Source organism: Pteropus medius, unplaced genomic scaffold (assembly GCF_902729225.1).
Source record: "Pteropus medius unplaced genomic scaffold, Ma_sr-lr_union100, whole genome shotgun sequence".
NCBI lineage: Eukaryota > Metazoa > Chordata > Mammalia > Chiroptera > Pteropodidae > Pteropus > Pteropus medius.
In genome coordinates, this window is record NW_024351729.1 from 5,818,382 (window position 1) to 5,845,482 (window position 27,101).

The following is a 27,101-nucleotide window of genomic DNA, read 5'->3' on the forward strand; positions in this document are numbered from 1 at the left end:
CTTGATCTATTTTAAGGTACCTGGTCATCAGCAAATTTTAGAAGGGCGGCCATGGGATCTGCTCCAGGAGAGAGCACAAAAATAAGTGGTGCACAGCAGTTACTGTCTGCGAATGCCTTGGATAAATCAAAGGGGGGTGGTTCAATGAATATACGCCCCAATTTGTTGATTATAAATTCTTGCAGCATTGGAATAATCTAAAAAAGAACAGGATAGATTTGAAAGAATGTTGAAAATCTTCCTAAAACCTTAAAAAGGTCAGAATCAAAGATATTTTTAAAACAAAGAACTCTAGTTAGATTTGCTTAGATATTCATTAATATTGGTGGAGAGTCAAAGGCATCACTTTATATAAATGCCTTTTTGATAGAAAAAATTATAAATATTTAAATAATAAAAGGTGGGTAGTTAGTGACAGCAGAATTCAAAAATTTTTTTCTTCCTTTTAATGAGTACTCAACACATAGTGAATGAAGAATATGAGAAAACTTAACTCTTTGCTTAAGTTTTAAACCACTATGTTCCAAAATTACAAAACTCAAAAGCAAAAATTTTAGTGTGATTTATACAATACTATACCATCAAGAAAGAACAGATATAGTTGAAAAAAAACTTTTTTTTTTAAAGGGACATCATTGTGAAGAAGAAACAAGCCATCCATACGCCTGAGAAATGGGCAAAACTATATTGCATAAAGTTTCTGATAAAATACCTGCACATTTTTTGAAAGTGTATTTGACAAAACACAGAACTCCATGGCTTGGGGCTTCCTATCAGGCACTGCTGTAGGAATGGAACTGTATTAATCAGTACGACTGATGTGCACCTTCAGACACAGCATTCCTTTCTGATGTAAGGTCTACAATTTGTAGGCAATGGCCTCAGCTAGTCATGACTCAGGTGTGAGCCAAACAAGCGATAAAAGTAGATTTAATAAATGAGCATCCCTATGTCTAGCTTAACAAATTATGTAAACATAACTCCCGAATAGGAGTAATGGAGTGACAAGAACAGAAAAAATTTTTCGAAGGCACCAGAACCACCCTTACTAGATACTTGTTCATATCCAAGGATGGATGTGAACTCCGAATTAGGTTGGCAATTCTATCAGCCTGCAGGAGAGCAATCTGCAGATGACAAATATGTCAACAGGATGGTCTCCTCTGGAAAAAGTTACAAGTGTTTCCAAACTTTAATTGCATATTCTCTGGAACATCTATTCACACAAGGTTTGTAAGTAGAAATCATTGACGTGTCACAATACCTTAAAACAGTGTCAGTCCCGGTGTGGATGTGTGTGCGTGACTGAGGGTATGAGGGTGGGGAGCTGATGGTGAAAGACTACCTGGGCTTCGGTTAGATTTTTTAATTCCTTCTCATTATTTCTCTAGATTCATTCAAATATGGAAGAGGCATGGAAGTGAAACAACAAATTTATAAGCACTGCGATATCAAGAATCTAATCTAACAAGATAACACATATATTGTTTGTGAACAATAAATATCTATTGAATGAATGAATGAATGGATAAATAATTCAGGGTGCCTGTTTTTTTGTGAGGGTGGAATTCTAATAAACAGAAAGCCTCAACAAAAATCACAGAATAAATTCACTTATATGTAAAATTTTGTTTCATGTAAGCTATTTCATATTTCAGATATTTGAATGAGCACAGATGTCACACATATTGCAAGAAACTAAAAATATCTAAACTGTCTGGTCCAGGACTTGTCCTTGCCCTTCTCATTCTTCTTTTCCTATAGCTGGTCTTTCCTCACTAGGTTAAAAATGACAACTAACAAAAGAAAAACATCCTTCCTCCCAAGGCTGACTTCTTCACTAAATTATGGTTTTACAAACAAAAAGGAAAACACCCGGCTTTTAAGTGTGTGGTTTTACTTTTAGTAAGTTTGCATTATAAGTGGACTCTCTTTTGTAAGTGGTCCAGGCTTGAATCCACCACTGCATAGGTACAAACATGATAGGTGTGAAGTTTTTCTTCTGTTAGCACTGAAAGGCCAAGTTAGGGGTGCTCACATGAGGGTGAACAGTGGCAAATTTCAGTGTTCTGTTTTTAATGTTAGAACTGAACAATACTTGCTTGTTCCCAAGACCAAACACTAACTCCTGAGGTAAATGAGGCTGCATTAGCTATTTAGCTTGCAGGGTCATAGATCGGGTTTGCTTTTGCGATCTGATCATGCCAGCATTAGGTGTGTAAAATAAAGTCTGTCAGTAACAAAAATTACAGATTAATCTAGGCAATTATCTTCCAAAAGGCAGGAAAAAAGTTTGTGGTCTGCTATTTATGTTTTGCTATGTATTGCAAGTTCCTGTAGGACATACCTGAGGTCAGAGAAACATATTAGTTTACATTTGACAAAGTTCTTATTGAAAGCTGATTAATTTGCTTTTTTTAAAAAAAAGTTCAGAAGACAAGAATTGTAGCCAAAAGCTCTTCATTTGTAAACGGACTCAAAACATTCCATACCTCAGTCTTTATCCATTTGATATATTTCTTTCCTAAATAAAACACTGTAAACTATTAAATCCTAAAAGAATGTTCATCTTATTTTTCTATTGATGATTTAGCGAGCGTCTTTCAAATTTTTCCAAAGATAGTAGCAAACGATTTCCAGATCTCAGTGGCTTAACACAACAAAAGCTCATTTTTTTGCCTCTGCAAAGTCATCTGGGTGTGCAGGCAACTAACTCTCTCTGAGTTGGCTCAGCAAACCAGCCTATTTATGGCATTTAAATATCAACACGATTCTACAGCTTTGATAGCAGAAGAGTGCCCTGGAAAAGCTCACAACTGGCAGTTAAATGCTCACATTTTATTGGCCAGAGCAAGATGTATGGCCACAATCCCCCCACCGCGTGTGCACAGAAGTAGAGGAGAACCAAAAATATTCGTGAGAGGCATTAATGTCTACACACCTATCCAAGGAAAACTCTAAATAAGATATGAAAACATATAAGAAAAATTACAAGACGGGGTACTAAAGCATTGGACAGAGTAGGCAAGGGAAGTATAAAACCATAAGTTTAACCCTAATTGATTTAAAAATGAACAAAAATATACAAACAAACAAAACCCTCTCAGCTTGAATATTTAACTCTCCACCTCCCTCGAAAACACTTTTAAAAAAGAAGGAATATGAAAAAAAGTAATATTTGATCTATCTGGTAGATCAATGAATTATGTCAAATTTTTTAAAACATAAAACTGAGGAAAAGATATTTATAGATGAAACTTCACAATAAGGAAATGGCTCATTAATCTCTTAAAATTAAATGTAATATAAAACATGAACAGAAGCTTCTTTGTTTTTCAAATATTGAGGTGAGGTCAATGGTACATGCAGAGTCATTTTAGTATAACAATCTTTATTTAGCTTAGAAAACAAAGTAATAACCTTTGAAAATTTTAATAAAAAATTTTAAAGAAGACAGCCATATTAGGCAACAGTTTGAAGCATTTAATATTCTTCTATATTTAATACTTGAACTGAAAACTTCTGAGGCTTAACCCTAAAGTTCCAGTGGAGATTCATTTTTAAAAAGGGCTACCAAGGGGATATTTCATCTTCCATCATCAGTTTAATAATGATTCTTAAAAAACTGTAATTACTTCCAGAACCTAAGAGCAGGGCAGCATTATCATATTAATGAAACTTAGGTACCTAAGGGTCCCTTTATTCATAAAAAAAAAATCTAAAAATTATATTTTATAATTATTTTGGCATAATTACAAATATAAAACAGGCTGGATTATATTTCCTGATCTTAAAAGAAATTAAGACAACTTCATGAGCTCCTAAAAATATCATGGGCCCTAGGCCCTGTGCCTAATACATACTTCTGCCTTGGCTGAGAACTTACTGCCAAGTCAAGCAAGAATTAAGTGTGTGCATTGAACAGACTATGGCTTACAAAGGAAGGAATGCCTCCATCCCATATTATCATTGATGTGTATAAAAACATTTAAAAAAATATATTGCTTTCACCATTTAAGTTCTGCTTTTTTGTTGTTGTGAGCAAGTTGTTGTTATATTCCTCAGCAACTTAAGTTGTAAATACAGTACGTTTTGAAATAATTATGTATTACTTTTACGTGAGTAGTAACAATATACAATTAGAATATTTTCTCAACTTTTTCCCCAACATACCTAATGTCTACATTTTTTCAGAGTATGTGGGTATCTCTGTGGATGCAGGTCATTATATCTAAGTGAATAGCTTTTTTAATAGAGTATAATAATACAAACAAGGATATCAATGAGTACTGAAATTTGTTGACATGTCAGCTAATATATTATATAACTTATTATTTAAAGAAATTAAAACTAAAAGTATTGATATTTACCTACTTAGCAATTATGAATGTTTTAAAATAATATTTCATTAATTTTCCAAAGGCCAACAAAGAACTATATATAAGGAAAGCATTTGAAGAACCAGAAGGTCTAGTATATCAATGATGCTAACTAATATCATTGACTAATTTTACTGAAATAATAACAATAAAAATGAGATTATAGCATGTAAAGAAAGTAGATTGTGAGGAATTAAAGAAGCATACTTTATAAGGAAGAATCATAAAATAAATAAAACTATAAAATATAATCTGAATTTAGTGTGATTACAATAAATATACAAACTTTTTGAAAAATATGGCTCTGTTAGAAAAAAGTGAAGGTTATTTCTCCCAGGCTCCTCCACCTCCCCTATGACAAAGGAAATACAAGTTTGACTGCTATGGCTAGAGGAAAGACTGGAATCACTGAGCTGCTTTCAAAGCCCACATTTACCTTGTCTGGCCTCAAGCAACGAATAATAAGCATCCTTTGAAACGCATTTACTTTATCTTCCCAAATATCAGGAAATTCCTCATGATGTGGTTCCTGAAATTATAGTGGATATAATTCAATGTTATTTTAGAGATTATTTCTGAAAAGAAAACAGTATTTTAACTTATGAATCAATTTTTAAAGAAAACATATAATGACTAAATGAAATCAAGAATGCTAATGCAAATTTCATTAGGTTGGGTCAAAGTTATGAAATAAGGAATGAAAAAATTTAAAATACTACAAAAAAAATCAAAACTAGAACAAAATTATCTCTATTATGAAAAAAAGTACATATGGAATTTTATTCCCATTGATTGTCCAAAGGCATGTAAAAGAACCTACCAACTAGTCATCATCTATTTATAAAAATAAACATTTATTACAAAAGAAGAACAGCATTGTACTAAAATGCGCTGTGTAATTTCTTGTTTTGAACAATTTTGGTGTCCTTTTTAAAAGAGATATTTGAGGATGTGTACAATAATGAAGAAGACAAAAGAGCTATTAAAAATATATGAGAGGCGTCAAGATCCCAGGAAGAGTGGTAACCTTGAAAAAAAAAAAAAAAGAAGACAGTTGTACCTTTGAAACTTCAGGGAAGGCTATGCGGTATCTCAGATCAGAAATCTCCATGCTTCAGTATAGTGAATAAACTTCTATTTCAAATTAGAATGAAGTACTCACAAAAACATATTTGTCTCTAGGAAATATATTTTTAGTACTAACAAGGAGAGATCCAAAAGAGATCCTGTCCAAAATATTTGAATTTGTATGTAGACACAATCTTACTATCGTGTATAAAACAACTATTAGGTAACCAAATAAAAAAATGTTCTCACATATCTGGCCCTTCCTTCCCTTCCCCAGGCTCCCCCAAATTGAGCTCTTGCATGGTAAACCCAAGGAATGCAGAATGTCAAGAGAGTAAAAAGAAAGGAATAGAAAAAAATTAAGTGGGAATTTGCACAATATCAGCCCTTGTGCTAAAAAGTTAGGGAAGGTAACAATTTCTGTGTATTTCCAGAAGGAAAACTGTATCATGGCATGTGTCTCCAAGTAGCAAGATAAGGTCTCGTGAAATATATTTGAGGACTACTAGCTTTTTCCTTTCTTCAAATGTCAAAAATATCTATTAGCTCCTATCATGCATTAAAAAAAACTAAATAATCGTTTTGTAAAATTTTAATGCATCTGCTATTATAGTTGTTAAAGTCTAAGTTGATGATAAATGAAAACCTGGCATAGAAATTCAAAAAGAATATCTATTAAGGACCATGCAGCTTTTTTTGCATCTCCACACATTTCAAGGAATTTGAAAAGAAATTCAGACAGAACCACTGATTTAGAAGGTGGGGATAATATAAATCTAAACTTTGATTTTAGCATCTGACCAGCTGTTTAAAGTTTACTTGAATCTTGTTTTTATTCAAAGATAAGAATATATAATTTAACATTATTTTCTCCATTTATAAACTTTGGAATAAGCAAGAGGATTAAAAACATACCAAACTGTCATATACTTTTTTCCATCCATCCTTTAAGTGAATAAACTCTTTACGAATGGATTTGAAGGAAGGCAAATCATCTAGTCGACATATTTCATCCCAGGATTTTTGAGGGAGCCATGTACAAGGGTTGGCATGAGGATTATCCAGTCCAATGCCACCGGTTAGCAGAAATCTCCATTCAGCTTTATTAATCTTTTGAAAACAAGGTAGCATGAAGAGTCAGAAATGATTTCATCATATAGATAGTAAATTTACAACCATTTTTTAGAAATTGACTATTAATTTTAAAATATCATGTATGTTTCCTATGAAATTCTGATGTAGCTCAAATTTGTTAATAAGAAACTGAAGTATCCATTATAATACATTTTCCAAAATAGTTCTATTTTTAGAAAGTTACTTTTTGGTAATATTTCTCCAGATTTACTAACCTAAACATGAAAATCTGAATATATTCTATTTGAATATATGTTTTCCAAATGACTGCTTAGAATCCTGTTGGCTCTAAAAATTGTGGGAAGATAAATAGCCATCAATCTGCTATGTTTCATCATTTTCCATAAAATATAATCAGGTACTTCTATGTAACTTTTACAAAAATGCAAGAATAAAGCATTTACTCTTTTAAAATTCAACTAATACATCATCATATGAAATCAATAAACCTTAAACACACAAGTGTATAAAATAGTAAATTTATACAACACCGCTCTTGCATTTGTAAAGTGTTTCTTATATTTTAAATGAATAGATTTAAAACATAGCAAAAATTTATGAAAGATATTGTTCAATACAAGTGGTTAGATTTGACTAACTTGCACAAGTTCTGAAAAACATTACCATTTATACTATTACTGGTGTAAATATATCAATCTATTTGGTAAGTTTATATGCATACTTACATGAGATTCTAATAAAAACTGTTTTAAATTAAAACAAACAAAAGTTTAAGTAATAGTTACATAATGAATTCTGGGCTTAATTTATTTTCACCTTTATGAAATTCAGGCTAGTTGTAATGTCTTGCCATAATTATAATAATTACCATTATTTACAACTCTTTATATATTCTCATACAAATTAGTAAGTTAATGAATCAACGTTAATATTATGTTTCTTTTCCCCTGTAAATTAAAACAGTACTGACCGCACGCTCATGTATCAGCAGATTCACAGTTAGACAAAAAGAAAAGAGTAGCTTGTCCTTTTCAAAGAGTGATCGGCAGACATTAACATAGAGGGAATAAGTAAAGTGATCCTTGAGAATCTGAAGCCTATGGGTCAACAAAAAGAAAAGTAAATAAAAAAAAAAAATTCATTATACTTTTTAAAAAAAGTTCTTAAGGAAACCTATTATAAACCATTTAGATGTATGTTAGTCCAATAAGCTTTCTGGTCAATTACTCCCCAAACAATCAAAGATCCTCATTTACCGGATGCAGCAATTTGAGAGCTACATAATGTAGAAACACCAGTAGAATTGCATTTTATTGTCAACTGATTTTTTAAAATAAAAAATGTAATCTTATTTTTGGTAAAAAGTCAATGTATTCCATAATAATTATGTTTAAAGATCCATGGACTATTTTTAATTTTAAAACATTTCTTGGGGTATAATTTGACTTCTTTATTCTGTAAATACTTCCAAATATTATATATTAAATGGATAGAACAAAAGTACAATCTTTTTATTAAATTAACATTAAGTTTAGTACTGTGCTACTCTGCTCATAAATCATTAAAAGCTAGAGAAATCGCAAAAGTGATAAACTACATTTTTATTTAGCACCCAAACAAAATATGCAAATCACGATATTTGCAACTAATAACTTTCTAGTAAGTGCTAAAGTGCAATTTGTATTCATATTAGTTTTTAACATGAATATAACACTTTAAGCATTTTCATTTAATTACCTCATAAGGAAATAAACTATCATTGAAATGAAAATTTAAAATATTTTTATTACATAGGTTATAATAGTTATAATAGAAATAAAATTGAAAATATTTGTAGAGAGCTAATGACTGACATGAATTAATGGCTCAAGCCATTAATTTATCTGAAGGAAAAATGAGAATAATTTGAGTATAATTAAGCAAATCATATCAGTGTTTCATAATGTGTCTAGAAAAAAATTTACCAGTACAATCATATCTTAGCTGTTTCCAGACTGACATCCTAAGCTACTGATCACCCCAGATCTACTTTTTTTCTTACCTGCCTATTTCTTTAACTGTTTTATCCCTGCAAGCATTCCCATAAAGAAAATTAAAACAAATTGATGTATTTATTTCTAGTTGAAAACTCTGAAAGGGGCTTGGTAGAGATGGCCTTGAAACTAACTGCTGTAATAGCGTTGAATTCTTTTGAAGATTTAAAATAATCATACTATTCCTGTCCCTATTTTTATGCTAATAGGTGGTCTTTTCACAGGAGACATTTAATTTGTCTCATCTATAACAGTACAATTAACACAGGGTGATTTAGGTTTGGTCTTTATAAAATAAAATAAAAATTTCTGCACTTTAAGACAAATTTCCTCTTGTAGATAGAAAGATTGAAAGGAAAGTTATAAGGGTCAATTATATTAAAAATCCAAGTTCAGTCTCATTACTGCTAATGTAGGTTAAAATATGATAGTTTAATAATCTGTTACAGTGGAAAAGAAGATAAAATGATCATGCTCAATGGTGATGCATGACACATGATATAAGGTCATTCCTGTTCCTTGGATGGAGCTGTTCATTTGAATAACCTTCCAAGAAAGGAATTTATATCAGGAGTCTGAAAGAAGTGAACTCCTTCATCCTAATTTTGGGATTCTAGCCTAGGGAAATAATCACATGGACATTTATTGCAGCATTATTTATAATACAGAAGCTGAAGACTATTTACGAGTCCTACAATAAAAAAATCATAGCAGATTCATAAAATGGGGTACATTGTACTGTTACTAAAAATTATGTTTCAGAAGAGTGTTTAATAACATGGGATAAATGATCTCATAGAAGTGGGAGAAAAAGAAACGTGTGTGTGTATAGGTACATGGATTCCCTAGAAAGAAAGAGGAGAGAGAGAGAAAGAGAAAGAGAAGATATTTCAGTTTGGTCCCTGTAACAAAGCTATAGTTTAGTTAAGTTTTTGTTCCTATATTTATGATTTTTTTTGCTACAGTTATTTATTTTTATGAATTAAAATTTTATAAAGAACAGATGATCTAAATTATTATAATTATTTCACAGTACATACCACAGTAGTCATAATAATATATGGCTGCACAGTTAAATAATAATTGTTATGAATAATAACTATCAGAAGACAAATGAAAATAAAATACATTTTTACCTCTTAATAAAAGGAATTGAGAGATAATTTTAGACTAATATTAAGATTCTAAATCAGTTTGGTAGTCTGATGTTAATAGTCACATGCTTTCTTATGTCCTTGGTATAGCTATAGTCCAATAGGTAACTAAAGTCTGCATCTTATCTGAGGTTTATCAATAATTGACAGATAAACAAATGTTTCCGATGAGAATTCATTCCATTTTTAATTTCTGAATGGGAGCTAGCTTCCTAATGGAAAACCTTTATTTTACTAAAAAAATAAGAACAAGATTAACTAAGACTGGCTAAAAATTCTCTCTTAATGGACCACTTTGGAACTCTGGCAGGATTTACTGAAATGGAACATATGCATACCCTGCGATCATCGATTTCATTCTTTGGTATATACCTACCAGAAATGTGTTCATACAAAAGCCATGTACAAGAATGCTGAAGGCAGCAAAAGTTTATAATAGTCTCAAACTGAAATCTACCCAAATATGCTTGATAATAAATGAGTAAATAATTCGTCGTATTATATAAGGATGAATAAAAATTAAAAATAAGAGTTTTAATTCTCCCAATTGAAAATAAGGAAAGAGATTTCTCTCCTCTCCTTTTTCTTAGAGCATTTACTTTTGAAAACTTAAAATTATAAGTACTTTCTCCTCTCTTTGAAATGCATATAAATTCTTTTGAAAACAGACCTTTCATCAGACCTTTCATGATCCAGGAATGTCCTTCTCAAAGGTCTGAGAACCATCTCCCTGAAATGTAAACGTCAGGGGAGATAGTGCCCCTATCTTCCAGTTTCTGTGGGAGGGTAGGAGCTCAACTTTTTAGTAGGTGCCTAGCTCCAAGTTGAAAAACTACCTCCTGTCATAAAGATACCAGATGTTTGTTTTTCCTCAGGTTAAAGCTAACAACAATGGTCATCTCATCTTTATTAGCAGGTAAAGTTAGGATGAGATTTCTATCTTTGCAATCTCTTAGTGGATTGCCTATAATGTACATCACATTCTAGTTTAATGCTTATTCAATAATGAAACTATTTCTTTCTTTACTACTTTGTAGAGAAAATCTACTTTAGGAGAAAATTTTGTTTTTATACTTCCCCAACAATATACTCACACAATGGAATATTATTTGAAAATGAGAGTGAGTAAACCATTTGCACTATACAAAACAATATAAATCTCACAAACACAAAGTTGGGTGTAAGATGCCAGACAAAAAAGAACACAGACTGCATGATTCCAGGTACACAATGTTATAAAACAGACCAAACTAATCTATGGTGTTAGAAGTCAGGATAGTAATTACCTTGGGGGTAGCGGGTAGGGACTAGAAAGAAACACAAAGTGGGATTTCTGGGCTGTTGCTAATGTTCTATGTCTTGATCTGGGTGCTAATTACATAGGTGTACTCACTTATGAAGTTCATTGGGCAAATGCTTCTGATTTCTGCATGTTTCTGTATCTATATTAATAACGTCAATAAGTGTTTTCAAACACATTTTTTTCTATTTACTCCTTGGTTCCAGATTATACTTTTAAGATAACTAGTCATAAATATGATTTCTGTTGTTTCTAAATTAAAAGATTTTAACTACAAAGAAAAAAGTCCTTGCCTCAGGGAACTCAAATTTTAGTGTGAACACCAGACATGCTTGTTCAATTAATTAACATAATGTAAATGGCTGAGAACTTCTCTAAGAAAGGTCACTTAAAATTTTATTTTCTATATTGTAGTAATCCTTGCTAATCTTGAAAATTTCAGATACTGGGAGAAATAAATAAACATTTTCAAATATCATAATATAGAAAGAAAGTGTAAACTACCATCATGCATTTCTTCCCTAAAGATACCCACTACTCTCTCCCTTTCTTCTCTTTCTCGTGGGCAGATATCTGAAAAATTGTTTGCTAACCCAAGTGTTTATTATTTTCATATTAAGCTTATAAAATCATGAATGATACTAACAAAACATTGCTCAGTCTAAGAATATCCAACATTTAGCAAAATTCTACTATGATAAATGAAAAGAATTCAATTCAGATTTCAAGGGATTAGTACTGTGGATGTCTAAAAAATAATTCTTAACTTTAAGTGATAAGTATTAATTCCTTTGGGTATGAATAGTCAAGAAACTGAAGTACTTAGCTACATACCGATCAATAAAGTTATAAAGGGCAGGTTGCAATGAATTATTTTCTTTATTCAAGAAGTAATTTCATGTTATACTATTAAAAACATGTTTTAATACCAAACTAAAATTTATCTCACTGATAACAAAATGAATTTTATTCTCTCATAGATGTACTATTAAGTAAGGTCTTAATTCCACTACTGATTATAATAGCCAACAATAAAATAAAGTATCTTATGTAAATGAGAATAACATAAATAATCATAACAGGGAATTTTTTAAAACACTGTTACTTGACAAATTTTATTTATGTGTATATCAAAATATAAATTAGTACCTTTTGGAATGCAAGCTTATAGAAGGTAAGAGTAATATCTTTTAGATGTATTAACTACTTTTTCCATACCTTCTATCACAAATACATTTGCAAATGACAAAACGAGGTAAATGTTTCCTCTTTTTAGAATTACATTATAATCCTATATCTCTGTAAACAATTTCCCAGCAGACTGAATTTGGTCATATCTGTTTGATTTCTAACTCTCATCATTTATTTTTGGTACAATGATTAATCAAGTTCATTTTAGCTATGTGGCTGTAATGCTCACACCGTTCTTAAACAACAATGAAAGCCATCAATTACCATTTAATTTTCATACATTAATTAGTATTAGTATTCATTAATATTTCTTTTATATACCTTTTTGTCAAAATTTCTGATTTCTCTGAATTTTCAATAGACAGGATGAAAAGATTAATAAACCAGATCAGTGAGTATTGATACATAGGTTCAATATTAGCTAAATCAGCAATAGAAAAAAACAGGATGGTAGAATGAATGGCAATAGGACGATAGCCCATGCGGGTGGAATCAATCTTTTTCTCTGTCTCTTCGGCTACTTCCTGCTTTTGAGAAATCTCATTAGCCAAAGCCTTGGAGGAAGATAATATCTTAATAGCAGTTTCATCTTCTAATATATTGCCTTCTGAAGATGAAAGAACTTCTAAAATCTTGTCTTCTATTTCTTTTAACTGCCTGGAATAAAACACAATTTTCTCAGAAGAGAAAGAAATCATTTAAAATCACTTCACGTATACATTCTTTTATAAGAAATAAAGAACTTGTAACCTAAAGAAATGCATCACTTTGTGACAAATATCTGTAACGGTGCTGTTGTATAATTTCTTATCCTGCAAAATGTCAAAAAGACAGGCTTTCCTGCCCCACTTCTCTTTCTAATGATCATTTATGTGGTAACTACAGAGAGATATGGTAAGCCAATCTACTCTGCTATCAAGTATCTCAGCCCCAAGAGAACAGAAAGTATCACTCCATTTATTTTCTGAAATTTTCATGACTTATCGAGCTTTACCCTTTCTACCTATGATATAGATATTATGAGCAGAAAGTGAGATGTAACATATTCATTCAGATTGTGCTCCAGTAAAAACAGGTTACCTCAGTTACACAATAAATACTAAAACTTTTCTGTTAAAACTTTGTCGAACAGTTGAAAACACATTGCTTTTCAGTTCTTCTAATGCCTAAGAATGTGTATGTAGAAATATATTCTGTAATGCGATTTTCTAAATTAACATAGGAGCACTGTAATATCTTATATTCTCCTCTTAAATCTTCCCATTCGATGCATCTATTAAATCTAACAAAACAAATCTTTAAAATGTGCTTTATTATAAGTGATCTTGAAACAAGTAAAAATAATTCTGTGTTTTATAATGTTTAAAACCTTTTGTTTTCAGCTCCTTGTAATATCAAGGCTTGTTTTTCTTCTTCAAGGTCCGGCCTTTCTCGTGCCACCACAATTCCCAAAAGCTGATCTTGCATTCCCTCAGAAGTTATCATGAAGTTTAATAATGTTACCTATAAATAAAAGAATATACAAAAATCGCATCATTATTTCTATTGAGAAATAGAAATATGCTTCAAATTCTGACGTTGTAATATACTCTACTTACTATAGTAGCATGTGTGAAAAGTGGAATTTGTAAAGACTATAATCAAAGATACAGGCAAGCTTGATTGTTGGCTCAAAAACACACTAAAGTTTCTCATAGTCATAATGTAATACTTTAAAGAGTTTTTTTTGGTGATCACTTTATTTTTATTTCACATTGGTTCAATTTCTGACAAGCCTTTAAACCAAAAATCAATTAGAATCAGATTGGAATCTATTTCTCATATTAGCTAGACTAGCTGATTTATATTTTAAGGATCCTAGAGGTGTGAAGAAGTAAAGGAAATTTTACAAAGTGAGATAAGAGGAAAAATAACACTGTGATTACTTGTGATGAGTAAAATATGTATTTATAATTATCGGATTGTAAATACATATATTTATATAAAATATATAAATATATTATAAATATATATTTTTAAGAAGAGAGACCTGTAATATATATATTACATATTATGATATAATATAATCATATTATGATATGATATTTACATATGATATTCAACCACCATTGTGAACTAAGGAATGTACATCTCAATGGTGTCCATCAAGATGCAGTCTACTAACACCTGCTTCATACCTAATGGCTTACAGGTAGGTCTCTCTCTGTTGCCTACATCTTAAAATTTCCCCTCTACTGGTTCTTTCCCACAAGTGGGAAAGTAACCGTGCTCAGGTCTCTCTTTTTAAAAAAGCAAACAACAGTACTATGTTGAATATCAGTGGTGAGAGTGGGCATCCTTGTCTTGTTCCTGGTCTTAGAGGAAAAGCATTCAGTTCTTCACCATTGATATTAGATGAGGGCTTGTCATACATAGCCTTTATTATATTGAGGTATTTTCCTTCTACACCCATTTTATTGAGTGTTTTAATCAAAAGTAGATGTTGTATCTTGTCAAATGCTTTTTCTGTACATATTGATATGATCCTATGATTTTTATCCTTTTTTTTTTGTTAATGTGGCATATCACATTGATTCATTTGAGTATGTTGAACCATCATTGGACCCCTGGAATGAACTCCATTTGATCTTGATATATTATCTTTTTAATGTGTTATCTTTTTGATGTATTGTTATATTCAATTTGCTAGTATTTTGTTTAGGATTTTTGTACTGTATTCATAGAAGATATTGATCTGCAGTTTTCTTCTTTCGTATCGTTCTTGCCAGGTTTTGGTATCAGGATAATGCTGGCCTCATAAAAAGAGTTAGGAAGTATTGCTTCTTCTTCAAATTTTTGGAAGAATTTGAGAACAGCTATTAAATCTTTGAATGTTTGGTAGGGTTCACTAGTGAAGCCATTTGGTCCTGGACTTTTACTTTTGGGGAAGTTTTTGATGATTATTTCAATTTCCTTACTGTTGATCAGTCTATTTAGATTTTCCAATTCTTTGTGATTCAGTCTAGGAAGGTTGTATATTTCTGAGAACTTGCCCATTTCTTCTAGGTTATTTAATTTGGTGGCATAAAATTTTTTGTAGTATTCTTGTATGATCCTTTGTATTTCTGTGGTATCTGCTATAAGTTTTCCTCTTTCATTCTTGATTTTGTTTATTTGTATATTTTCTCTTTTTTTCCGTAGTGAGTCCAGCTGGGGGTTTGTCAGTTTTATTGACCTGTTCAAAGTACCAGCTCTTTATTGTATTAATTTTTTCTATTGTCTTTTTGTTCTCAATTTCATTTAATTCTGCTCTAATTTTTATTCTTTCTTTCTGCTGACTTTGGGCTTCATTTTTTTCTTTTTCTAGTTCTTTAAGATATAATGTTAGGTTGTTTATTTGGGATTTTTTATTGTTTCTTGAGATAGACCTGTAATGATATAAACTTCTCTCTTTTTACCACTTTTGTTTTGATATGTCATATTGTTATTCTCATTTGTCTCTATGTATCTTTAGATCTCTCCTTTTATTTTTTCTTTGACCCAGCTGTTCCTTAATGAAAGGCATCCAAATTGGATATAAAAAATTCAAATTGTCACTTTTTGCATAAGACATGATTCTTTATATAGAAAGCCCTAAAAGACCCAACCAAAAAACTAGTAGAAATGATAAACAAATATAGTAAAGTTGCAGGTTAAACAATCAATGTACAAAAATGCTGTGTGTTCTTATATATAACAATAAATTCAGAAAAAGAAATTTAAAAATATTCCTTTTGCAATTGCAACAATAAAAACAAAATAAAATACCTAGAAATAAACTTTAAAAACGATATGCAGGACCTATACACAGAAAACTATAAGGCATTATTAAAAGAAATTGAAGAAGACACAAAGAAATGAAAAGATACTCCATGTTCTTGGATTGGAAGAATCAACATAGTTAAAATGTCTATATATACAGATTTAATGTAATTGTTTTAAAATCTCAATAGCATTTCTTAAAGAAATAGAACAAAAAAAACCATCAGATTTGTATGAAACCACAAATGACCCCAAATAGCTAAAGCAATCATGAGAAAAAAGAACAAAGCCAGAGGTATCACACTCCCTAATTTCAAATTATACTGCAAAGTGACAATAATCAAAACTGCATGGTATTGGCAGAAACACAGACACACAGAGCAATAAAACAGAATTGAGTGCCCAGAAATGTATCCACATGTATATGGACAAATAATTTTTGAAGTAGGAGCCAAAAATACATAATAGAGAAAAGAAAGCCTCTTCAATAAATTATGCTGGGAAAATTGGAAAGCCAAATGCAAAAGAATGAAATTAGACTGCTATCTGTCCCCATACACCAAAATTCACTCAAAATGGACCAAAGACCTAAATATAAGACCAGAAACAATAAAATGCATAAGAGAAAACTTAGGAACTAAACTTATGGACCTTGGTCTTAGAGAGGATTTTATGAATTTGACCTCAAAAGCAAAGGAGGTAAAAGCAAAAATAAATGAATGGGACTGTATCAAACTAAAAAGCTCCTGCACAGCAAAGAAACCATCAACAAAACAAAGAGGCAACCAACTGAATGGGAGAAGATATTTGCAAACAACACCTTTGATAAGGGGCTAAAATCCAAAATATATAAAGAATTCATACAACTCAAAAACAAACATACAAATAATACAATTAAAAAATGGGTGGAGTACCTGAACAGGTAATTCTCCCAAGAAGACGTATGAATGGCTAACAGATATTTGAAAAGATGCTCAACTTCACTAGCTATTAGGGAAATGCAAATCAAAACCACAATGAGATACGACCTCACACCTGTGAGAATGACTATTATCAACAAGACAAGTAATAACAAGTGTTGGAGAGGTTGTGGGGAAAAAGGAACTCTCATAAACTGTTGGTGGAAATGTAAATTGGTACAACCACTACGGAAAACAGTATGGAGGTTCCTCAAAAATTTAAGAATATAGTTACAACACTGACCCAGCAATCCTTCTTCTGGATATCTACCTGAAAAAATTTAAAACATTTATTTGTAAAGACATATGTACTCCTGTATTTATTGTATCATTATTCATGGTGGCCAAGACATGGAAACAACCAAAGCATCCTTCTATAGATGATTGGATAAAGAATATATGATACATATATACAATAAAATATTACTCAGTTATAAGAAAAAATGAAGTACTGCCATTTGCGACGTGGATGGTTTTTAATAATATCGTGCTAAGCAAAATAAGTCAGATAGAAAAAATTGAGAACCATAAGGCTTCACTCATATGTGGAATATAAAACTGAAAGCCACAAATAAATAAACAAGACAAATAAACAAACAAAAACTCTTAGACACAGACAACAGCATGGTGGTTACAAAGAAAGGGGTGTGAGGAGTAGGTAGAAAAAGATAGAGGGTCAAATATATAGTGACAGGAGATTTAACTTTGGGTGGTGAACGCACAGTGCAATATACAGATGATGTATTATGGAACTGTACACTTGAAACCTATATAATTTTATTAACAAATGTCACCCCAATAAACTCAATGCAATTTAAAAAGAAAAAGAAACAGAAACAGAAACAAGCAAATAAATCATTCTTTCCAGCTAAGGAACCATCTCTTTTTGTGCCTTCATAACTATACTGATTGAGATGTTATTTATATATGCTTCTGTCTCCACTTCATTTCATTCTTCAGCCCTCTATAATCTGCTGTCATCTCTACCTCCACACACCTATCAACACATACAGCAATAAACTATAGAAACTTTTTGGCTCTGGTCACCAATAAACCCATAAACCAATAAACACTTGACCTTGGCTTAATGTGAATCGCCCCTACACCTTTTAACATCTATTTTGTTTTCTGCCTGTCCTCATGTCTTCAGTTAAGGTCTCCACCTATGTCTTCAGCATCACCCCCGACTCCTCCCTTTCATGAGCCTTTCATTTTAGCTTTGCTGAACTGATTGTGGAATCCCATACACACCGACTATGAAATGTCTGCATGTGCTTCACCTCTGGCTGCTGAATGGAAGACTTTGTGTTGCCCCACCTTACCTAGTAATAGAATATTTCTTCTTCAGAAACAGAGTAATTCTGTATTTGTAAGAAAATGTCCTACCTGTGATCAGGATTTATAAAAGAGCTTCTTGCAGTACCCCTAGGAAGGTGATTCCCTCCTCCACCCAGACCCAGACACTTTCTCCAAGGTGGTATCCTCTGGGTTAATCTTCTCAACTTTTCCCCATCACTTGCCCATGACAGCTTTGGATGCCTCTAAGTATAGATTAGATGGGCATAATCATAAATTTAGATGGAATAATAAGCAATTCTTAAAATTGAGCAATTCAAAAAGCTCATTAAATGTTGTTATATAATGCTCTACTTTGGCATCCATTCGTGGAAAAATTATAATTAAAGCTTTCAAGAGATTTTTCCCTGTTGGCAGGAGAAATCAATTGCAGAGGTTACATTTGCTTTAATCCCCAAACCATAGTCACAGTGTTTAGTGAAATGCATGTTTTACAACTTTTACTTCATTGCATTCAGATACTAGGAGGTATTCAGTCATAGTCCATTAATGTTGGATCTTTCAAAATCAAGATGTTGCAGATCTATCTGTTTGCTCACAAATAAGCAGTTAAAATCACACAAATATGGCTTCATAATATTATTTTCATTTAGATTCGAAAGGATTATAGTGGCATGATATCATCCCCTGGGTACTTTTGAAAATAAAAGGTACATAAAAGACCTTAAAAATAGGACGAAGAGGAAGTACTTTAATTTGTAAATGAAAGCAAGTAACTGCTTCACTATGTTTTCTAATCCCCGTTTAATCAATTCCAGCAATTAAAAATAATGAAGCAATAAGACACTCTAGGGATCTTAAGGATCTCAATAGTGAATCACAGATCAGTTTTTCTTCCCCATGGGGGTTTAAGACTTCTATTATAACTACTTACTAGTGAACTAAGAATTGTTAATGTCATTTGTGATATTTTCATAGTTTATATTGAAAAGTCAAAAAAAGGTTTTTCCATTTATTTTAAAAAAATTTTTGGACCACAGCTTTGGGATTTTGTTATTTTCTTTTATGCTTCATTCTTTCTTACTTACATTTAAAAGTTAATAATGCTAATAACTAATACTCATATAACACTATGTGCTAGGCTTTATTCTAAGTATGTCACATAGGTTAATTTGTTTAGTCTTCATTCAGATATGAGATGGACATTTATTATTCCCTTTGTATAGACAAGGGAATTGAGTCACAGAGGTTTATTTAGTGACAGAGCTGAGATCTGAACCAAGGTAGTCTAGCTCCAGAAGTCATGCTCTTAACTACTGCTGAGTATCGCCTCTTCTGATAAGTAAGCTAATAGCACACGATTTTAGATAACACTTTTATTTTAATTAATTAAAAACAGTGGTCAAGAATTTCTGTATTTTAAAACTGTGGTTTTAAAACTAAGCTCAAGGGTCATCCCACCTTCCCCCAGTCTTCCTGGCTTCCTTGAGTGTCCAGTCTAAAGAGTATCCCCAGCTCCTCTGTGTCTTCCTAGTTATAAATATGGTCTCTTTATATTTACATTATTTGCAGCGTAAACCTCTTGAAAGCAGTGACCACGTTTATTCATCTTGGAAAGAATGAATTATGTCATCTTAGTGTTTTCTTTGCCTCTGCAGAGAGATATTTACAAGAATTTAAGTATTTCCAATAAAGGACAGCCTTCCAACCATCCTGAAGCCCTCTTCCATGCCTTGGACCAAATTTAAACAATAAAGCTTTTTGCAATTAAAAAAAAAAAAAATGAACTCCCTGGATAAATCTTGTGTTTACATGTAACTTTGAAAATTTGAATCAATATTTCTTAACGTCCTCTCCTGCTAGCTTCAGTAAATGAAAGCTATCTTTTCCATTTTTCCCCTTCCTTCATTCACTCATTCCACAAAAATTCATCAAGTGCCAACCAGGGCTAAGAACTGGGAACAAAAAGTGGACTAGCCTCCAGGAGCTCAGTTGCAGATCAACCTCTCAAGTCATTTTAGTCATTGACTAAAACTTTAAACTAACTTTACTCTTTGAAGGAATTTTTAGTACTTTAAAAGAACCAATGATCGAAAACAGTTCTTGTAAGTAATTATATAAAATCAGATAGCAGCAACTTTATTCTGTGAAAGAAGAATGATAAAGTTCTGTTCTTGAATTCCAATTCCCAGAATTAGCATATTATCATTTTTTGCAGAGAAAAAATGTGCATATATGTCACCTATTTTTAACAATGAAAATCTAAGAATAATATCATTTGTAAAAATTAGATTCTTTTTTCACTGCATACTGAAGGCTCCTTTATTATTACATGCACATACAAAAGCAACATTTGGAAATTATTATAGCAACTTCGGGAAATGCCAAACAAGGACAAAAGCCATTTTTCTTAGGAAGATCTGTTCTTCTTATGGCTCAGAAAGAAAATAAAGTCATTAATTGTAAGATTTGACTAAGAAATATTTATTTTAGATACTGGCCTTTACTGACGTTTCAGGAAGATAATGAGGATTTCTTAGCTTGGTAGTAATATAGAAGCGGAAGTCTGGTGCATATTCAATGGTAGAGTCCCCAAGTCGGATACATGTACTACCACCCTGCTTAAAGGTCTGTTTTAGTAGCAGTGGTTCCAGGATGGGATCTAGCTCTTCTCCAACATTTTCTAGCAACACTGGAGTAAAATCAGAAAAAGATTCCATGTTATCTTAAATATTGACTGTAAATCTGCATCCTTCCAAATTCTTTCAGCCTTCCAAATTGCTGCAATTCTTAGTTACTTATAAAATTATTTTTGTCTTTTAAGTATTAGGAAATGATGTATAATGATGTCTGTGGGAAGAGCTTAACTGGTGGGTCTATCTGGTCATCCTGCCTACTTCCGTACTGCTCAGCCACTGTTCTACTTTGGGCTCCTCGCCTTTTCTGAGATTCACTATATGTCCAAGTATGATGGCACTGAGGTATATCCATTTGAGACATCAGAGAAAAAGCATTTTCAGTTGTTGTTATTTCAATGGTTATTGTATTTTTTAATTATAAAAGCAACTATGCTTATTGTAGAACATGTGGAAAATATAGGAAAGAATAAAGAAATGTTAAATTAATTAAACAAGGAGGCCATTAGACTGAGATGGCTCTAATACCATCGTGTCCCACATAAACCAAAACTGAACCCTGGAGATATGTCTCAAAGTTACAAAATCAGAACACGAAGGAAAACCAATTACAGTCAACTAGGCTTTAAGCTGCAGTCAATTAAATAGTTTCCTGTTTTTGCTTCTACACTTTCTCTATATAATATTGCCTTTTACCCAGCTCCTGTTAATGGAATGCTCCGAACCACTTCCAGTTTGGTGCTGCCTGATTCTAATCGATTTTTGTTCAAATAAACTCTTAAAATTTTTAATATGCCTCACTTTATCTTATAACAGAAGAAATTGGAAAACTCTCTGTAGTTAGATATTCTTAACCTTTCTCCCTCCCCCTCATCTAAAATATTTTACATAATTGACTCATATGGTATAGAAGTTGACGGAAAAATGACAAAACTATATCTGTATAATTATTTGTTGAATAAATTATATTTTTCTCTTCAGTATTTTTATTCGTTTTTTTCTATACATCAATACTAAACAATATATCTAATTTTGCATCTTAATTATTTTGTTTGATAGTATAGCATAAATATTTCCTCATGTTAATAAAAATTAATAAACATGCTTTTAATTACTTCATAAGTCAATCATATTAATAATCTCATTTTTTAAACCAATGCACTATTATTAGATATTTGGATTGTTTCCTATTCTCAGTATTATAAATAGCACTGTATACAAAAAGTTTGCATTTCAGATTATTTCCTTATGACAGCATTCTAGAAGGGGAATCTTTGATGTAAGATCAGAGCCATAGTTAAGGTTCTCAATAGATTTGCCAAATGAAAGTTTTACAACTGGTGTTTGTGGCACTATCACAGCCAAACTTGAATTATGGTGTTTTGCAAGAGTCCCTCAAGAAACTGGATGTGCAATCTTGATGGGAAAGAAGCAGCTTAGGGCATTGGAATGACAGGTGTCTGAATCTCTATTGCAGTGAAAGTACTGCTCCTTCCAACAGGTTATTCCTAGCTAAATGAATTCCTAAAATTGTCTTCTTGTCAAATTCTTGTACTGCTGAGATCTTATTTAACCAAAGCAGGCAGATGATTTTTAAACTCATTTTCATTTTCTGCTTGAATAAAATGATTATTTTTTATAGTTAAATAACATGAGTGCATCATAATGTAGTAAATATGTTAGTCTTCTATTATTTAGATTGCTTCTATTTTTTCCACTGTTAATAATGCTACAGTAAACGTTTTTTTGAATAAACCCTTGTGTTCATCACTGATTACTTAATCATGCTGGAGTCCTAGAAGTGGAAGTAATGGTCAACAGTTAAGAGCATCTTAAGGGCTATTTATATTGCCAAATTACTTTCCTAAATAGTTATAGATTTCAGGGTTGCAATGAGTACTCACTTTTTTTTGTTTGTTTTTAAACCTGTTTTTACATATCATCAATGTACTTACATTGCTAGGCATCATGCTAGCATTGTATTTTCTAATCAACTTCACAACTTTAAAAAGCATGGACTACTATTATACCAGTTTTATGGATGGGAAAACTGAGGCAAGGCAATAGAAGTAAAATTTTCAGTTAAATCATCTAGTAAATGACAAAGAAAAAACTTGAACTAAGCAGTCAGGCTCCTTATATGGCTCTCTTAACCACTATGTGATACTGTCAACATTAGGTACTATATTAACGATTTTTACAATTTGATATGTGAAGAAATCCTGTTATTTTAGGACTGATGTTTTAGGTGCTCTTTGGTTAATTACATTTTTACTTCTTGAAAATGTACCTTAATATATTTGCCCATTTTCCTATTGTGGGGTATGTTATTTACAATTAGGTTCAGCTGCAAATGATAAAAAAATAAGAGTGACATAAACAGGAAGGGATTTATATCTCATGTAAAGGAGAGCCCGAGGTCATCAGTGCAGGACTGGACAGACAGTGTGGCAAAACTGTTAGACATCAAGTTCCTGCCATCTTGCCTCTTCACTATTTTTGAAATATGGGTTGGATCTCTTTGGTCAAAATGGCCTGTCAAACTACATCCACATTCCAGCCATCAGAAAGAAAGAGAAAACAGAAAAGGAAGAAACGTCTTTTAATAATATTTCTTGGCAATTACAAATGGCACTTTCATTTACATCTTAATGACCAAAACAAGTCACATGATGACATACAACTACAACAGGTGTTAGGAAATGTATGCAATGCATCCAGGTAAACACAGAGGATGCAAATAGTAAGGAAAAAGGTAGGAATGGACATCAGGAAACAAAGAGCACTAATTGTCTCAACGTACTAGGTTTTAAAACCTTATCTGTATATTTTAATGTTGTAGCAAATACCCACCCCCCAGTTTTCTACTTGTTTTTAAATTTCTTTATATTTCTTTTTATAATTTAACTTTTTGTTGTAGAAATTTTAAGCCTTTTTCAAAAGTAAAAAAGAATAGTATACTCTTGTAAATTCAGCCAATCTTGTTTCATCTATTTCTTATCTCACCTTGGATTACTTACAAACAAATCCCAGACATCATGAAACTTTATCTGCAAATATTTGAGTAGGTGTCTCTGAAAAGCAGAGACTCTTTAAAAGTTGGCACACCTTAAAAATTATTAATTTGTAAATTCATCAATTATCAAGGCAGAAACATGTTTCCCCATTGTCTTAAAATGCTTTAATTACAGTTCGACTGTTTAAATTGAGATACAAATAAATTCCATAAACTGTAAGTGTTTAAAATACTCTTAAGTTTCTTCTATATAATATAGAAACTTCTATATAAATTTCTTGGCTTAAATTGTAAACTATTAATCTATTTTAAATTTTCCCATTGTGTATTTTCTTAGAAAGATAATTTACTTACTCCCCTATGTTTTCTTTTAGCATTTATGTCTTTTCTTTTTTTCTTTCATATTTAATTCTTTAAGTCATCTGGAGCAAATGAGGTGTGAGGTGAGACTCTGACTTGATATATTTTTCCACAAAACCAATTTTCCCGACAGCATTTGCTGAATGACTTGTCATTTTTCCATTGATTTACAATGCATACTTTCTAATGCATTAAAAGCTTACTTATATTAGAGTTTATTCCAGAACTTATTCCAGTTAATTCCAAATTCACTCTTCTCCTGAATTTCTTTTTACCTCTTTAACTGTGTTTCTTCTAGGTTAACTTCAGTATTATTTCTAAAAAATTTATTTTTGAAAGACTTGACATCTTTACAATACTGGTTTTCCTATCAGTGAAAAAATTATGTCTTACTCAAATCTTTTGTTTTTCTGTAAAGTTTTGTCATTTTTGTGCTATACACTGTGAACATCATTTTAAGTTTTTGTTTTGTTTTGTTTCATATTCTCTGGTTGATGAGACTCACTACCCAATTGTTTTATTCTCAGTTCTTATCAATTTTTTAAAATATTCTTTTTGGAATATATTTACTCCATTAAACTCTTTTATTATAATAGCTTTTCAGTTAATTCTCTTAGGTTTTCTAGATGAAATATACTGTCTATGACTATGACAATGTTTTCTCTTTCCAAATGTTATAGCATCTTCATTGTTTTATTTTATTGCACTGAAAAAACTCTCTTAATAATGTTAAACAATAACAGAAATAATAGATATCAATTTCTCATTTTTATTTTTACATGATCAGGTTTTTAAAATCTTTTAATTTGTTAGTTAGGAACTCAAATTTTGTTTATGAAATATTATAACATTTTTGTCTAATTGCCTCAACTTTAGTAATTTTTGCATAAAATCTTTTTCACTAAGAAATACTATCACACAATTTCATCACCCTGTTATTTCAAGTTAAAAATGGAATTAAAAGTATCTATATTAATATGTATGTCTTTTTCAAAGCTAAAATATAATTATACAAATTTAAATATTACAGGCTTGATTATTTTCCCCCAAAATGAACATTTATTTTCTCACCAGTAGAATCAAATTGTAAGCCTGTTAAGAAAGATTTCTGCAGCATCCTGATTTCAAAGAAATATGGTCTCAACATTGAATATTTACTATATTATAAGCCTCACTGGAAAATCAAAGTATTCTAAATTTAAAAAACAGAAAAAAGGAGCAAAAATCCATATGTACATGAATTACCCAGAACACTATCCTTAATTTAACTATTTATTTTGACTCTAACTTTGGACTCCTTTAATTTTAATTAAATCAAAATATGTTTCATGTTAAAATATAGGCTCAAATTCATGAGACAGGCTTCTTTTCATATTTCTATCATCAAAGTTAACAATATGCTGATTTACGTAAAATCCCCCTTCCTCATTCCCAAGTTCCAGTCCATCACAGCATTTGCAAAGCTTGTGGAAAATCAAGGCTGGCAATCCAAACACATGGCTGCTACTATCTTTGAATAAAGCAGATCTTCTCACTCGAAACAGTTATCCTTAGCAACAGAAATTTAAAGAGAACCAAGTATTTTTTTCATATTTCTTTTGTATTTAGGACATTAACTGATACTAGTTTTTTGTTTGTTTGTTTGTTTTTTTGTTTTTTGTTTTTTGTTTTCACGAATTACTTGCATTATCCTATGTGAGACTTTAAATTAATAGCAAAAAAATCTTCAGCATATTGTGTTAAATTATGGAGCATATTGTACTCAAAATAAATTCAATAATAACTGAATACATAGTAATTACCCTCAAAGAGCTTGGAGGTGAGAAACAAGTAGCTAAGTACATAATAATAAGGGCAATAACAGAAATCTGTATTGGCACTTCGATGGAGAGGTCAAGAGAGATGTCACAGAAAAAGAAGTGTTTGAGCTGTATCTTAAAGGATGACATTTGAAGGAATTCACCAAATGGATGGAAAAACACAGAAGAAAGCTAAGAGATGAGGAACACTACCATGTTGTTATGTACTGCCTGCTCTCAAATACCCCAAACTTTCATCTTCTAAGCCTCATCACACGTGCCATCTCTGTCTCCCTCTTTAAAACCAATAATCTTCAAGAAAATAGAGACCAGGTCTGTCTTGTTCATGCTGTGTATTCAGCAGCATGTGGTATTTGCAAAATAAATATGTTAGGTGAACGAATGAAGAAACGAATGAGCAAATGAAAGAAATATGAAACCAGAGTAGTTTTACATCCTTCATACGTTATACACAAGGGGGAAAGAAAGTGCTAGGAGATAAAAGTAAGGAAGGCTCAGATATGATAGATTTTGCTCTTAATGCAAAGGTTTTTTTCCCATAAAGTTAATGGAAAGCCATTAAAAGATACATACAAGTTAATGTCTTTTTAAAATTAAAAATTTTAATCTTATTTTTTTTAGCTTTATTGAGGTATGGACAAATTGCTGTATCACTAATATTTACATGCTAATATCGTACATACTTTATCCATTGGTGTAGTTAACACAGATATATTTTATTTTCCAGAAACGTGACTTTAAAAAAATTTTTTAAGGAGCAGGATACTATTTAATCAGAGAATTTTATCTTGAAATTCAATATAAACAAATAAAAGGGAGGTCTGCTATAGTTGAAGCAGATGGGTGAAGAAGGGGAAAGAAAACCTCTGTCTTCTCAATCCAGGCTGCCTGTGAGGGATGACAGATCAAAGCCACTATCCTTGAATAGACCAGTATCTAAAGATAGCTTCTTAAATGGAGGAGTCTTTAACCGCTTCTGTTTTTTTCTTTTTCTTTTCTTTCTCTCTCTCTCTC

General features: G+C 31.5%; 1 protein-coding gene across 1 annotated transcript in view; it reads right to left on the reverse strand.

The window, feature by feature from the left end:
- The window catches only part of DNAH7 (dynein axonemal heavy chain 7), a 208,265-nt gene that overhangs the window by 35,187 nt on the left and 145,977 nt on the right, over nucleotides 1–27,101 (reverse strand). Inside the window, exons 49-55 of the mRNA XM_039844299.1 lie at nucleotides 20,757–20,947; nucleotides 13,590–13,723; nucleotides 12,542–12,877; nucleotides 7,513–7,639; nucleotides 6,363–6,557; nucleotides 4,816–4,908; nucleotides 21–197 (exon numbers count right to left, since the gene is read on the reverse strand). Of these exons, the coding sequence (XP_039700233.1) occupies nucleotides 21–197; nucleotides 4,816–4,908; nucleotides 6,363–6,557; nucleotides 7,513–7,639; nucleotides 12,542–12,877; nucleotides 13,590–13,723; nucleotides 20,757–20,947 (1,253 nt within the window). The remainder of the gene's footprint in view (nucleotides 1–20; nucleotides 198–4,815; nucleotides 4,909–6,362; nucleotides 6,558–7,512; nucleotides 7,640–12,541; nucleotides 12,878–13,589; nucleotides 13,724–20,756; nucleotides 20,948–27,101) is intronic.